We start from the raw sequence: 15063 nt of genomic DNA, 5'->3' as shown, positions 1-15063 counted from the left end.
AACCAAACGTGAACAATACCGTCATAAGTACCTGACCACGCGAACCTCGTACCGCCCAATAGACAATGATTGTGGTCATTGAGATGGTACTACGGACTACTACATCGTAGACTAACCGCAGTTTGTTAGCTTACTAAAAACTAAAATAGTCGAGTAAAAGTAGCCTACCAAATTTCATCAAAATCTGTCCAGCCGTTTTTGAGTTATAAAAGGTCTGTTTATGGATTAGAAGAAGAGAATAGTGTTACATATGGTTACATACGTCTATTCTTTTGCGAAGACGGGCGAGCCTATCAAATAAGCCTAATTGATTTGTTTAAAAAATACTTTTGAGTAGATGCTTTCTACTCAACATTTCGAAGGCGGCTTATGGTCAATCATGCCTACTAATACCAAAGCTCAAAGTTACTGTTATATGCCACTTGAGAAGAACAACTTATCAAAATACCTTTTATATCCAGTCCACCGTCCTATGATTACAAACTTCTCTCGATACGCTCTGGTTCGGAGCTGGATCCCAGATGGGGCACAATGTAGAGTAAAAGGATTTTCTTTAAAAGTGATCAGTGGTAGTATTGGATTGGACGCTTGAAATCAACCTATTGTCCCATAAGAAAGATAATCCTAAGCCCAAGATGCAGAGTACCGAATGTGGGCCATGTGTGTCATACAGTCGTACAAGATAGTGAAATCGTTTTTGGGCTCTACCTGTAAATTTTGTTTGAAATTTGTCATGACTAGAAATCAAATTTATAATCCGTTGCGCTTCAAATCTAATCGTCGCGCCCATTGGGCGGACGAATTGCAAATTATAGCTTATTGATATTTAGTATCTCTCTCACTCTGATGTTATGATTATTACCTATAGTTCGACCTTTTAACTGTTTCTGCAAATTTATAATTGTCGTAACTATTATGTACTCGATATTCTTCTATTGCCTACTTCACATAACGATCTTCACACATGTTATAAACGCAATTAACATAACGGTCGATACATTATAAAAGCCGTTATCTATAGCTTATGTCGCTGAATAAGTTATTTGAATGTTTTCAAATCGAGTAACTTGAAGATGAGGTTATTTTTTTAACTTTACTTAGTTTTTAGTTTTAGTGGCTCATGTCGGGTGGCTATAATAACTGTAGTATTCATAAGGCTCGCATGATGGCTGTCGTCATTCCGCATTCCGCTTGTTTCTGGGAATGTTGTCTGTTATCACAAAATGCATGCACGTCTCCATTTAATCACGTTCACGTTGTCTACCTACTACGTTTGACTACCATCTCAAATTAGGAAATGGATCTCATTGACATTTGCTTTATGCTAGTGTATGGAATCTAGTAGGTACTCAGAATCTCTTTGACATTTTGTCTAGTAAGTAGTATGGAATTCATGGTGTGGAAAAGTTGGAGAAAATCTGATTCAGTATTAGTCTTATGTGTACCGAGACGGACGCCGTAGTTAAAAGATCTAACATTCCTAGATTCATAATTGAGTTTCGTAGAGCACACACCGAAGATCCATGTTGAAAAATGTATTTGGTTTTCCATGGGGTTCACATTCTAGAAATTGTTACCTATCATGACATTAGACAACTTGGACATTCGGCACCATATTTTATAACAGCTTGACTTTATATGGTCGTTATCTTCTAAATTCTTAATGCGTTGAACTCTTTTTGACCAGTCAAATTTTAGAGACCGAACCGATGTTCTTTTCATGTATTTGTGAAAAAATGTTACCAGACAGATTAATTTCCAGGGAAAGCTGACTAATCTTATTAAAATTAACTTGTATTCTATTCGTAAGCTTTTTGTCATTCAGTTGAGACTGAAGATTAGAGAGATTATCCTTACTTTATCCATGATTATCTCGAAGAAGTTTATGTCTGTACTGTCCGTTCTTTCACATAAAAATCGGCAATTGGCTTTTAATTTAGCAATCCCTTACTTTATGATATAAGCCAATCACTTTGCAAATTACCCGGTGACGATGAAAAGTGGCGCGGCGTGAGAGCTGTGATTTTTACGGGCGTTCGCCACGTCTCAAGAGTCGGGATCGCTTCGAGTGCGCCCCGGCTTTTTCCTGGCGATGGCAATCGAAATAATTATCATAAAGTAAATCCCCCGCAATTCGGCGGCCGCCCCCGGGGCCGGGCGTCGCGGTAAATGGCGGGCCGCGCCGCTCTAGTGATGTTTATCGGATACAAGATGCATCGATAATTCCAAAACACTTCCCACTCTCTTATTCTAAATTGAATCGACTAACGCCTAATTGCACATCCCGCTGTTGACCACGTCCTGCAACTTGGTTTGTGTCAGAATGACCATCTTACTTGAGTGCCTTATTGAGTTAACATAAACAAAGCTAATATTATACTTCTGATAGACTATAGTAAACATTCTTTGGCAAACCACACATAATAAATATTATTCATAATCATAACTTCATCGCAGATTCAGCCCGATCTACAAGCACCGACATCACTCTTTGAAATAGATATAGCAAATTCGTAATATTTGAATTTCAGAATGCATCCAATCGACACACTAATTAACATCCCCTTTGAACATTTATCAAGATACTGATCATTAGCTTGGAGAAACACATTTCATAAAAATAGCGTGGGTTTTCTTTGTAACTGAAACGAAATTGACATTATATTTCGTTAATATCTGTTTCTTGGGTATCAGGAAACAAGGTTATACGACATGTTAGTATTATCAGGCCTGGCTCACTCCGCGCGGTACATCCGATAATTACCTACAGCGAAGCGCCCCGCCGGCGGGTATTATATCAGTCGAGTGTCACGCGCGCGCTCGTCAGGACGTTGGCGTGCGTTGTAGTATGATTATAATTATATGATCGAAGTATTATTTAAAAATGGACATAAAGAGAAAGAAATATTGTGCGGCGTTCGGGTGTTAAAATTCGAAAAGAAATCTACCGGATTTATCTTTTTTTTTCGCTTCCCAAAGATGCTGAAAGGTATGTTGGCCATGTAGGTAATCAATAATTCTTAGGATAGTATAGGAACCTAACCTACCATGACTACTGCTCAGAATTCGTTCGTTCGTTTCAGCTAAATGACGTCCACTGCTGGACAAAGGCCTCTCCCAAGGTTTTCCATAATGAATGCATACTTACCTACATACGTACCTCATTACAAATAAGTACCTAGATTAATTATTTTTTCACTAGACAGCAACCCTAACAGCGTAAGAAGAGTTCAGAGGCACGCGATAGAAAGAGACAAAACTTGTAGGTGAATAAAATTGTAGGTACGTAGTGCTGTGCGAGCTGAATTCCACTGTATCGCGTCGTAGCAAGACTCGCATTTATTTAAATCGTCTTGCGGAGTAATCCTTCTGTACCTGTACTATTACTTATTCTGTGGTATTATGTACTATTTATTGGACAAACATTTGGTGGTTTAATTATCTTTTGACAACAAACCGAGCAGTCGTAACATCTTAGTTATAGAGAATAAATAATGAAAAGGTTATAGAAAACTCTGCTCATTATGATAACAAGCACCAGCAAGTAAAACTAATTAACCAACTGTACCTAATAATATAGCACTAATTAATTTCAGCAACTAAACGATGCAATTGCAATACTATCGATGGTTGTACTGTTTCAACACGGCTCGTATCGCGTGCCGGTCGAACAGACCTAACATTACCAGTTCTAGCCGGTCTCATCTCTGTATCTCTATCGAGTATCGACGATGGAATTAGTTCACCCGCTTGCCTTTGAATTATTTCTTCCCCTTGTTTCTTTTCTTGCTCATCCCTAATATCAATAATGGGTTAACTTCAGGGTAGAAATATAAAGTTCTTCCTTCGAACCCGCTTCATAATTTAATACGAAAAGCTGTGATTATATCCTTGACCGAGATTTTTCCTCGGTGTTGGTTGAAGCTTGAAGCTACCTTCCACAAACACGAGCATTTTTGTTACGTGCCATCTGTCGGTCTCACCCCCGTTTAACGCCATCGGTTTAGCAAACAGGGCTTTATTGTTACGGCGCGTGATTAGAGAGGTGTCTGTGTGAGACTGTGGTAATAATAAGTAGCCGGTGCCTACCCAACCCCTGATTACCGCGCCACCCCCTCCCGCCGACCGCACCACTCACATTTAACTCTCGATAGGTACTCCTTTCAAAATTCTTAAAAACAGCCATTACCAAAACTTCCTTGAGTTCGATTTAAATCTCATACGATTCAATTACTTAATTGATTATGTTTGTAGCATTCGAATAGTCACAAGATTGTTAGCGCGTGACGCGACGCGAGGCCAAGCGACTTCGCCCCGCAGGGGTCGCGCTTTTGTCAGTCCGCGGGGACGCCGCCGATCCCTTGCGTTTACCTACTCGTCGACAACGCCCCTCTTTGACTTAACGACAATCCCGACAAAAAACAACACCGAAAGCGATCACTTCAACGGCTGGCTTTGATTGTTTTAAAATTGTCTACTAATAAACTTGATCAAACATTCGCGCTCACTATCCAACTACATACTGTTGAGTCAGATCAATGCGACGTCTATTTATAAATCATCAATGCCTAGGAACGACTAGGAAAACTATTTGTAGTTGAATCCTAAATAAAACTATGACAAAGCTAGGTTCATCAGCAATTGTAATTTTAGGCTTTTGTCTTCTAGCACTTTTACTTTAAAATAATATAAAATGGCGGACACGTCTTTACGATCGGCGTAATAACGCGTGCCGTAATGGCGGCCGGTACACGGACGCATAAAAATCATAAGATGACGTGTGCACGTTTCTCGCGCACCTGCCTCCCCCCGCCCGGCGCGGGCGCACCCGGGATGTAAATAATTAACATTCATTAAATTATCTCGCGCACATTTACGTATAATGATATTAAAATTATGCCTCTCCGCGTTATTTATTGCGATATCAATATACAAGAGCCATGATCACACCAGAACCGCTTTTACTAAAATAGCTATTCGAATTGAAAAAATCATCAGAATACAATTTCGGGACACAGTTCTTATTAGGTTTCATCATTTGGCTAGATTTGACTCACTTTAGCATTTTGTAAAGTTTGAAACTGTTAGTGAAATCAATAATTATGCAGTTATCTTTCGAAAGAGGTATTTACAACTTATAGGTCACAATTTCCATACGAACTCTGGCCGACAAATTGCGATTACGCAGCTCATTAAATTCGGTACCTAAATTGACTCTACATGTTCATTATGCGGACAGCAAGGAATAGAACTCTCCCAATGACTTCTTGCATTCTTATAACTTGGCCTGAATATCTGCTTATAACATTCACACGGGACACGGGCGAATAACATTCACTTAGTATGCTCTACCTTATCATCGTTTACAATCTGATGACATAAAGAATTTGGGTAGTTGACAGAAATCCCTAAAAGAAAAAAAAACCCTCTAAAATCAAGTCATTGTAAGTTTGGAAAGCTATAAAAAGTTAGAAATAAGTTGGCAAATAAGTTACTTCATAGTTTCTTTTTCCATACAAAATCTATCTATGGGAGAGTCGCAATACTTTTAAAAATAAAGCAGTCTCAATAGTTTGTGGGATCAGTGAAATTACTCTTTATATCCAATTTATTTACAATTTTAGTCCTTTCGGGTTGGTTAAATATATGCTTAATTAACTTTAACCATCAAACCGTATCAATATTATGGGAAAATACCTGACCCGTGCACTGAGCCGGGATATCCTCTCTGCCCCAGCCAACTTTTTCATTACATCGTTTGCTTCGGTCCATTACGCCAGGAGAAGTGTTGATTGATGGCCAGAAATTGCAAATGATTTGTGCAATTGGCCGGTTAATCTATAGCCGGTGTAGTGTGCACTATGAGCGCGGTCTTGTCGTGCGCCCAAGTGCATTACCCGGCGCAAGGCAACCACGTTTCCGCCGACTCTTACGCAAACGACACGCTGCACGGTGCGCCGACCGCTCCACTGCACTCGACTCCATGGCACACTGCACCGCTGGATGAATTCGATGATATACGAATTGTTAGCAACACGACAATTCGTAGCGTTGCAATCCGTATAATCTATTGATTATCCGAACAGATATTACTAAGATATTTCAACATCATATTTTTTCAGCAATAATCATTCGTTACTATCTCGTTTGTTATACGTACTAAGTCGTACGCGTAAAGTGCATTGCATTGCTATAATTTTGTTCAATTAACGATCCTAGCTCGTAGCTGTCAATTTATACGAATTGAGCACGCTATTAGAAACACTCCAAAGATTTACAGTGCGTCTTAACTGACCATCTGCTGCTAGTTGTGCTTTGCTCAAGTAATAAGTTTCAAAATCAAAATTATCTTTATTTGTTTAGAGTACTAAGAAATCGTCAAAAGCTCTTAAGAGCGTTTACGCGAAGCGCGGCGTTTCAAGGGGCATCATTGGAAATGATTCGCGCGCGGCGTTTTTTAATAGTTTTCAAATGTTTATAGCAAAACAATAACAATGAATTAAATATCGTTTCAAAGTAAATATTTTAAAGAAGATGTTGTTTTATTATATTAAGCTATTTTTATGTTGAATAAAGGAAGAATATTGGTGAAGAAATCATTTTGATTTTTGGGTATTTCACGTTCTTTTAATTTGTGATTTCTTATTGTAAAATGCTTAAATCTAAAAAATTTCTGAGATAACTATTTGCCCAAGGATCTATGCTATAGGATATAAATGTTTGTTAAATCGTTTTCACAGTATTTTTATAAAAATTTCAGCTTGTAAACTGACGCTAAAGTGGAAATTTACAAAACCTGTGTGGACTTATCTTGATAGTATTCTTAAATACTAAACTAATCGCAATATTTTCTCAATTAACTATTTAGACGACGAAATTGCCTAACTATTTATGCCTATAACATATTTGTAGTATTACTGGTTAATCATTGTAACGAGTTGAAAAAGTACTGTTTTTGCGCCAAACGGCGTAAACGCTCTTAAGGAGCCTAAACATGTCTCATTCTTTTTTTGCCCTACCTTTTGTTTTATGAGACAACAATGAATGACGTAGACAAATTATCTTACTTATTGCCAAAACTTTTTATCAATGTTAGATTAATAATAAAGCTTCCCGGGCTATATTATGAGGACAGTTTTAAAGCCGTGTTCGAGCATTAGTTTAGTTACATTTCACACAGTTTATCAAGTAGAATCTGCCATAATGTGTGTATTCCTGGCTGTTTCAACAACAATAATGGACATTATCTCGTTACCGTTTCCAGCGGCGATGGAGGAGGAATCTAGCGAGCTACCGGGCACGGACGGTCTCGCGCCGAAGCAGCGGCACCAGGCGAAGCACCGCGAGCTGTTCCTCTCGAGGCACGTGGAGACGCTGCCGGCGACGCACATCCGCGGCAAGTGCACCGTCACGCTGCTCAACGAGACAGAGTCGCTGCTCAGCTATCTCAATAAGGATGTGAGTATGTACCGGACACGGAACAGAACAGTGGCGGACTAAGGGCGAGGGAGGGCCTATGCTGTAGGTAGATCTAGGGCTGTTCTGCATGTTAGTGTTAGTTCTAAATTAAACTGACAAAATGTTTTATGTGCTGAGTAGGCTGTACAGTAATTCAAGTGACAGCTACTTAGGATGTTTTTCACAAACAATGATCAAGCTGGCCCAGTTTTTGGAAACGGTCCTTTGGTGAAAGCTCTGATGACGTCACCTGCCAGTAATCACGCTGTCTATTTTGAAGAAATACAAATATTACTTTTTGTGCCAAAAATAATTGAAGTCAGTTATTAGAAACCAGTTAAACTACCTCATACCAAAGATACCGTATCCAAAAATATGGAATTTTATTAGCCCTTCTTCCCCTGAGTCCATCACTGTCATGATGAAATGAGTGTATGTCTTTTAAAATTTACGTCGCCACATAGACAAGCGACGATTTATTTTACTTTTTATGTCTCTTACTACTTACATTCATTCTCACTCATTCAAAGCCGTAATATTTTTAATGGTGCGAACATTATTACGAGCATTAGGTTTAGTAGTCAAGTGTTCAGTGCGTGGCTCAGATTTATGGTCTCTCGTAGCCTTAAGTGGCATTTCCGTTTTCAATGATAATTTTCGTCTTTAAACAAAGCAACCATCAAACGCGGTCATGATCCCCCTTACCCTCTGTGACTTATCACTTGCATTTCAAAATTCCAAACAGTCTAATTCAAGATAAATTAATTTATCTATCAGTTATAATTCTATACTGATTTATTGTTAATTTAATTTCTTTTAGCTAAATAACAGAAATATATTTTAATACACCTCTTTCTGTTTTGTTTCAGGACGCATTTTTTTATTGTTTAGTATTTGATCCTTCACAAAAGACTTTATTAGCAGATAAGGGAGAAATCAGAGTTGGAAGTAGATATCAGACTGAAGTAACTAATTTATTAAAAGAAGGTAAGACCTATTTATTGATACAACTATTGATTTGCTACTGTAGTGAAATTATTATTTCTAATTTATCACAATACAGAATAGTTCCTTGTAATAGGTAAATTCTTCATTATGATCATTCATTATTTTCTACAATAACCTACAACTGCTCTGTCGTATTGACCCATTAAGTTTCGTACATTTAATTTATTTTTCATTGTTTTTAACTATAAGATTTTAAATTATGCATGTAAGGGTTAAAGAAAAATAGCACATCAGTATTTTATTTCTTTACCTTTTTTTAGACGCAACAGCTTAATCTAGATATTAAAATCTTGGAGTTTGCATATTGGGGCACAACTTTTGTCTTCATCTTACAAACAAACAGTGTCTAGAGTTTAGCGAAATATTAGATGTGCCTTATTGCGCTACCACATCACAATGACGCAATTTAAAACGTTATTTTTCCAAAATTCTAGGCGAAGAGGACACACGCAACAACGAGGACCTAGAAACACTGGTCTGGACACCAGAACACGGGCTAACGGACCGGCAAATCGACCAGTTCCTGGTAGTGTCTCGCTCAGTGGGCACCTTCGCGCGTGCGCTCGACTGCTCCTCCAGCGTCAAGCAGCCCTCGCTGCACATGTCTGCCGCCGCCGCCAGCCGAGACATCACCCTCGTGAGTATACAAGACTATTCCCACCGCTGCAACTCTTGTGTAGCCAGGATCTTACAGGTTCAGAACCGCCAATAAAAACGCCAGCCGAGACATCACCCTCGTGAGTATACGTCGTTCCCACCGCTGCAACTCCTGTGTAGCCAGGATCTACAGCTTCAAGACCGCCAATAAAACGCCAGCCGAGACATCACCCTCGTGAGTATTCCCACCTTTCGTTCCCACCGCTGCAACTCCTTGTAGCCAGGATCTACAACTTCAGGACCGCCAATAAAAACGCCAGCCGAGACATCACCCTCGTGAGTATACAAGACTATTCCCACCGCTGCAACTCCTGTGTAGCCAGGATCTTACAACTTCAGGGCCGCCAATAAAATCGTCAGCCGATACATCACCCTCGTGAGTATACGCGATTCCCACCTCTCGTTCCCACCGCTGCAACTCCTGTGTAGGCAAGTTCTACAGCTTGACTGCCAATAAAAACCCAACCAGTGAAGGCCAAGTTCGTCCCAGGGAAAGTTGAACTGTCATTGGACCCGCAACTAAATTAATCAGAAGAGGAGGAATATCCTCGTGAATATCGAAGGACCACCCCACAGTGATGTAACTAACACTTACACACGTAACAATGAGGATTTAGGAACACTGGTCTAGACGCACGAGCGCGACCAGTTCCCGATTCAAGACTGAATCGCTTTGTATAGCACGGGACTATTCCCACCTCTCGTTCCCACCACTGCAACTCCTGTGTAGCCAGGATCTACAGCTTGACCGCCACAAAAACCCAACCAATGAAGGTCAAGTTTGTCCCGGGGGAAAGTTAAACTGTCATTGGACCCGCAACGAAATTAATCAGAAGAACATAGGAGGAGTTCGAAATTAAGGTTCGACTTCCCTCCATTGCAAAGCGGATGACAGGTGACAAACAAAGGTTTAAAACCTTTAAGAAAAAGATTATGCACCACGGACAATAAATTAAATTAAGGGGGCCTATCTTATGAGCAATTAGCAACTACCTGCCAATAATATTTTTCACAAAATCGCTTAAAAGCACGGAAATTTTTCCTTGTCGCGACAAGATCGGTGTAATAAATTGCGGAAACAGATGTATGTTGTATTGAATTAAGCATTATATCACGTTCATGTTTCCAAAGATCACACTCCCACAAGATATGATGGGCAGACTGCTCATGACTGACATCATCAGTGGAACACTCGCAAAAAGGAGACGGAACTAGTTTGAATTCGTGAAGTTTATGTTTAAAGTTGCCATGTCCCGTGAGGAACTGCGACGAGCAATGGTCGATTTCTAACCATCGCCTAGTTAGACGTTCGCGTACATTCGGGAAGAATTTATATAAGTGACGTCCTTTGACTGACGTATCCCATCTTTTTTGCCATTCATTAAGTAAATCTTCTTCAACGACTTCTCGGGAATCAAATAATCGACTTATTTTAGAACGATCGCGGCTATTTAAGAAATCAGAGGTTATATTTTCCCTTGATGCGAAGTACATAGCCGCACGCTTTTGTACCTCTAAGTCGACCGGCAGTACACCAGCCAGGACTGGCAGAGCCTCCGTGCTCACAGTTCTGTAAGCTTTGCAAAGAAAAATCAATGCAAGGCGTTGACTTTTGGAGTAGTTTCCGTCGAGCGGCTCCTATAGTAGCTCTGTCAGCCCAAACTGGTGCACCATAGCAAATGGAGCTTAAATAAGTGGCCGAATATATTACTCGGAGGATTTTAAACGTTAGACCCCACGTCGAGGTTGAAATGTGACTTAAGGCATAAAAGTTCTTTTTAGCTTTTTCACCGATCTGTTTAATGTGCTCGACAAAACTAAAGTTTTTCTCTAAAATTAGTCCGAGATAGCAAACAGATTCCCGTTTTTTAACAGTTATTTCATTGAATTTAATGCGAGGCAAAACTTTAAGATTACCTTTTAATAGAAGCTGATAAGTTTTGTGAGGGGCAAACTGCAAACGATTTCTGTCTCCCCATTGAAATATTAAATTCAAGCATGTATAGCAGCAAAGAGCGAAGTGTACAAAAGATCTAAGTGGTGATTGAACTGATTGACCATTTAACTGGTTGGAGGAACAATATCTCATCAGGCGGGTTGGGTCAAAGGCTACGCAGCGTGTTAAACAATGCTAATTTGAATTTGTTCGGTATAGCTAGCTAATAAAATATTTTTCTTTAAAGAAACTGGATATTGCAGCCATAAACAAGCACAAGCAGACCTAGACCACTGTTTTAAACACTTATATTTATAAACAAATGACCTCTCTCTGACTTGTTGGTAAGCTTTCACATAAAAAAAAAAGCTAAATATGCTTGTGTTACGAGTGGATTCTCACCACAATAGCCCGGTGGTGGGAATCGACTCCGCATTTCTCGGATAATGAGACCGCCAGTCCGACATCTTCACCGTTCAAAAGGAAAAAATAATCTCTATCATTAAACCTGCCTTCTTATTTCCAGTTCCACGCGATGGACACCCTGCACAAGTCGGGCTACAGCATAGAGACGGCGCTGTCGTCGCTGGTGCCCGCGTCAGGCCCCGTGCTGTGTCGCGACGAGATGGAGGAGTGGTCCGCGTCCGAGGCCAACCTCTTCGAGGAGGCGCTTGACAAGTACGGCAAGGACTTCGCGGACATTCGGCAGGACTTTGTGAGTATTTTTTAATCAGGAAAAGGCAAAGACAACGCCATAAAACCAAGTCTTCAGTTGTTTCAATAACAGTTCTCTTGATGATGTACCAACTGGGCGATGTGGAAGTCATTGGGGGAGGCCTATGTTCAGCAGTGGACGTCCTGTGGCTGAAATGACGATGATGATGTATTTAATGATGATCGATGAGTACTAGATGAAATATCCCCCTTTCCCTTGGGTCTCAATAAAGATGCATTTAACTGTATCCTCACACGCACCTCTTGTCCGAGCTTTAAGTGTGTTGCACTGTTCACCGTCACGAACATTAATTAATGATTTATAATCTGTTTGTGCAGTGCTTCCCTGTATTCGTTTATGGAGATGGCTGGCTAAAACAAAATTTGCTTCAATTTTTGTAATATAAAGGTCCACAAGTTGCAAAAAAAAATTAAATTTACCTATTTTTATGTATTGGCGACATAATTAAGGCTGAGTCGCACCACCTAACTTTAACCGTATAACAATAACTGGTGCGGTAAGTAAGATGGTGCAACCCAGCCTAACTCTTTTTTTACATAATGTTCCTCAAAATGTTTATTGTATAATCAATTAACATAATTTCCTTCTCACAGCTCCCTTGGAAAACGCTAAAGAACCTCGTGGAATACTACTACATGTGGAAGACGACGGACCGGTACGTGCAGCAGAAGCGCGTCAAGGCCGTCGAGGCCGAGTCCAAGCTGAAGCAGGTGTACATTCCCAACTAGTGAGTGTTTGTACCAACCACACCTACTGATCCGTTATACTATGTGTCTGTGTCGTCTTGTGCATAGTGCCTACCTCTAGCGCGAAATACTTTCGACTTCGAATCGTTCGTATTCGAATTGCCATCAAAAGATTTAGTATGCAAACTTAAACAGCGCACTGTGAACGTGACTTAAAATAAGAAATGGTAGCACGAAACCAATTTTGACAATCGAGATCGTCACGTTATCGAATTTTGTCGAATACGCAAACGATTCGAAGACTTTAAAGTTTTTCACGCTAGAGGTACGGAACAGACGACGGCGCATCTAACTCTTGTAGCTTATCTAGTTAAGAATAAGATAAATGCGATTTTGCTAGTGTAGTCTGATGCGCTGTCGACTCTACAATGCTGGTTTCACACTGTCAAAGAGGGGGAAGAAAATACAGATGTTACAGAAATCGAAGAGTTTTATTACCGCACTAATCGTAATACGCCTGCGATGCATAATCGAAAGATAAATGTGACGTCACTTACGGTCGAGTACCACGTACGCTATGCTTTGTGGCTTGTACCTGACATTTATTTGTATCTGACACTCTTTAGTGATAGTGTGAAGCTGGCTTAATAATTGTCGGTTGTTGTAGTTAGTTAGCTTCTTCATTCTTTGTCTTAGAAAAATGTGCTGTTGAAATGATAGTTAATTTATAATAGTATGTGGAAATTTGTTTCCAAGCAAAGACTAAAGAGTTGTCTCGTTAATTTTTGTCAAGTTCCCGTAATTTTTCCTTCTTTGAGAGCACTCTTTCTAGCGCAAACTAGTGTAGTGTATTTTTATTTTGCCCTGAGTAGACTAGGGTTCACGTCTGAAACATTTTACAAGATTAGTGTGTGACAACAACACGCATTATCTTCCGTCTAGTAGGCGTGTCCCAAAGTCTACCACTGTTTCTTTTGGTTTGCAATTGTAGTTGTTGTGTCTTTTATACATCGATCTCTGTGTAAAATTGTCTTACTTTGTAGCGTGCTAAAAACGTCGATGTACCTTTACTTGCAGCAACAAGCCTAACCAGGCGTTGATCACGAGCGGCAGCGGCGGCAAGCCCGGCGCCGTCCTCAACGGCGGAACCAACGGCACGCCCGCCGTCAGCGCCGCACAGCTTTGCGCCTCTTGCCAGGGTCAGTACACTTATTATATCTGTTACGGTCAAAGTGATAAATGTGAAAATTATGAATAATCGCCGGTTATTATGAATAAATACCGCATGATTTGGTAAATGTGATTAATATGAGGTCATTTATGTGTGTATAAAACTAAATAGGCGGCTTAGGGGTGGCCCAAGGGCCACCCCCGCCGCACCTTAACCTATTTTTCACTTCAAATCAAAACATTATGTTGTAGGCATCATGTAAAAGTAATATTATGCAAGAAACATTCCAAACTCATTATGCCAAATTATGTTAATATATGATATCAAAACGTTCAAAAGTTTGGCTGTACACGAACACGAACACAAGATGTTGTTCACTTTTATGAAATTTGTTAGTACTAAGGTTGAATTATTAAATAATCACTGTTAAATGTGATTAATTTATCACTTTTACCGCGACTCTCGGGAATTATTCATAATAACCGGTTATTATTCATAATTTTCAATTTATCACATTAACCGTAACATATCCATAAAGCCTTCCCAACTCGTCTGGGCAGCGTGAGGAGCGTATGCCAAATCCTCAATTTACCACGGTTTCATCACCATCATCGTAGGACGTCCACGGCTGAACATAGGCCTCCCCCAATGATTTACATATTAACCAGTTGGTAGCGGCCTGCGTCCAGCGCCTTCCTGCTACCTTTTTATTGTAGTCGGTCCACCTTGTGACGACCCACGCTGCGTTTTCCGGTACGCGGCCTCCACTCCAGAACCTTACTGCCCTATCGGTCGTCAGTCTGCGTACTATGTGCCCTGCCCATTGCCACGAAATGCAATGGACTAAATACTGCAGCCAAGTCTAAAATGCAGCAAACGTTGTCGACAGCAGGAATTATTTTACAGCCGTTGAAAAGATAAACTGCTGTGGGTGCTTTCCTGCACTGAAGTCGTTCGTAATGCTCTTTCGCATTTGTAAGCGTATTTAGAGACAACCCTTGTGAACGCAAAAGCTAAAATCTCATACTCGAATCCCCTTTTTCAGATAATAATGATTGCGGAACATAAATTAATGTAGCTTTATTATTTTTGTAGTGACAAGTTCAACCCAGTGGTACGCGTGGGGACCAGAGCATTTACAATACAGATTGTGCGGCTCGTGCTGGCAGTACTGGAAGAAATATGGAGGCCTCAAGGTAAAAAACGTATGTCTTTTCATATATTTTATTATTTCATAAGATGAAACGCCCATGTCAATACATGGTTAGTGGAAAATGTTCTTATATTGCACTAGGTAAATTATTTGACTCACATTCATATCATAAAATTATCGTGAATTAGACCTGAAAAATGAAATAGTTTAAAATATGTGTACTAATAATATTATAAAGCTGAAGAGTTTGTTTTTTGT

The 15063-nt window shown here is 40.0% G+C and overlaps 1 protein-coding gene across 1 annotated transcript in view; it reads left to right on the top strand.

Moving 5' to 3' along the window:
* Positions 1-14857, top strand: part of LOC114350205 (metastasis associated 1-like) — a gene marked incomplete at its 3' end in the record, with an annotated part of 66369 nt that extends 51512 nt beyond the window's left edge. Inside the window, exons 4-10 of the mRNA XM_028300912.1 lie at positions 7265-7458; positions 8328-8445; positions 8901-9103; positions 11586-11774; positions 12389-12522; positions 13559-13680; positions 14748-14857. Of these exons, the coding sequence (XP_028156713.1) occupies positions 7265-7458; positions 8328-8445; positions 8901-9103; positions 11586-11774; positions 12389-12522; positions 13559-13680; positions 14748-14857 (1070 nt within the window). The remainder of the gene's footprint in view (positions 1-7264; positions 7459-8327; positions 8446-8900; positions 9104-11585; positions 11775-12388; positions 12523-13558; positions 13681-14747) is intronic.
* Positions 14858-15063: the final 206 nt, after the last annotated feature.

This window comes from Ostrinia furnacalis, unplaced genomic scaffold, assembly GCF_004193835.3.
Source record: "Ostrinia furnacalis isolate ACB-3 unplaced genomic scaffold, ASM419383v2 OfSCF0816, whole genome shotgun sequence".
In the NCBI taxonomy this organism is placed as follows: domain Eukaryota; kingdom Metazoa; phylum Arthropoda; class Insecta; order Lepidoptera; family Crambidae; genus Ostrinia; species Ostrinia furnacalis.
This window is presented reverse-complemented; position numbering and strand designations above follow the sequence as displayed.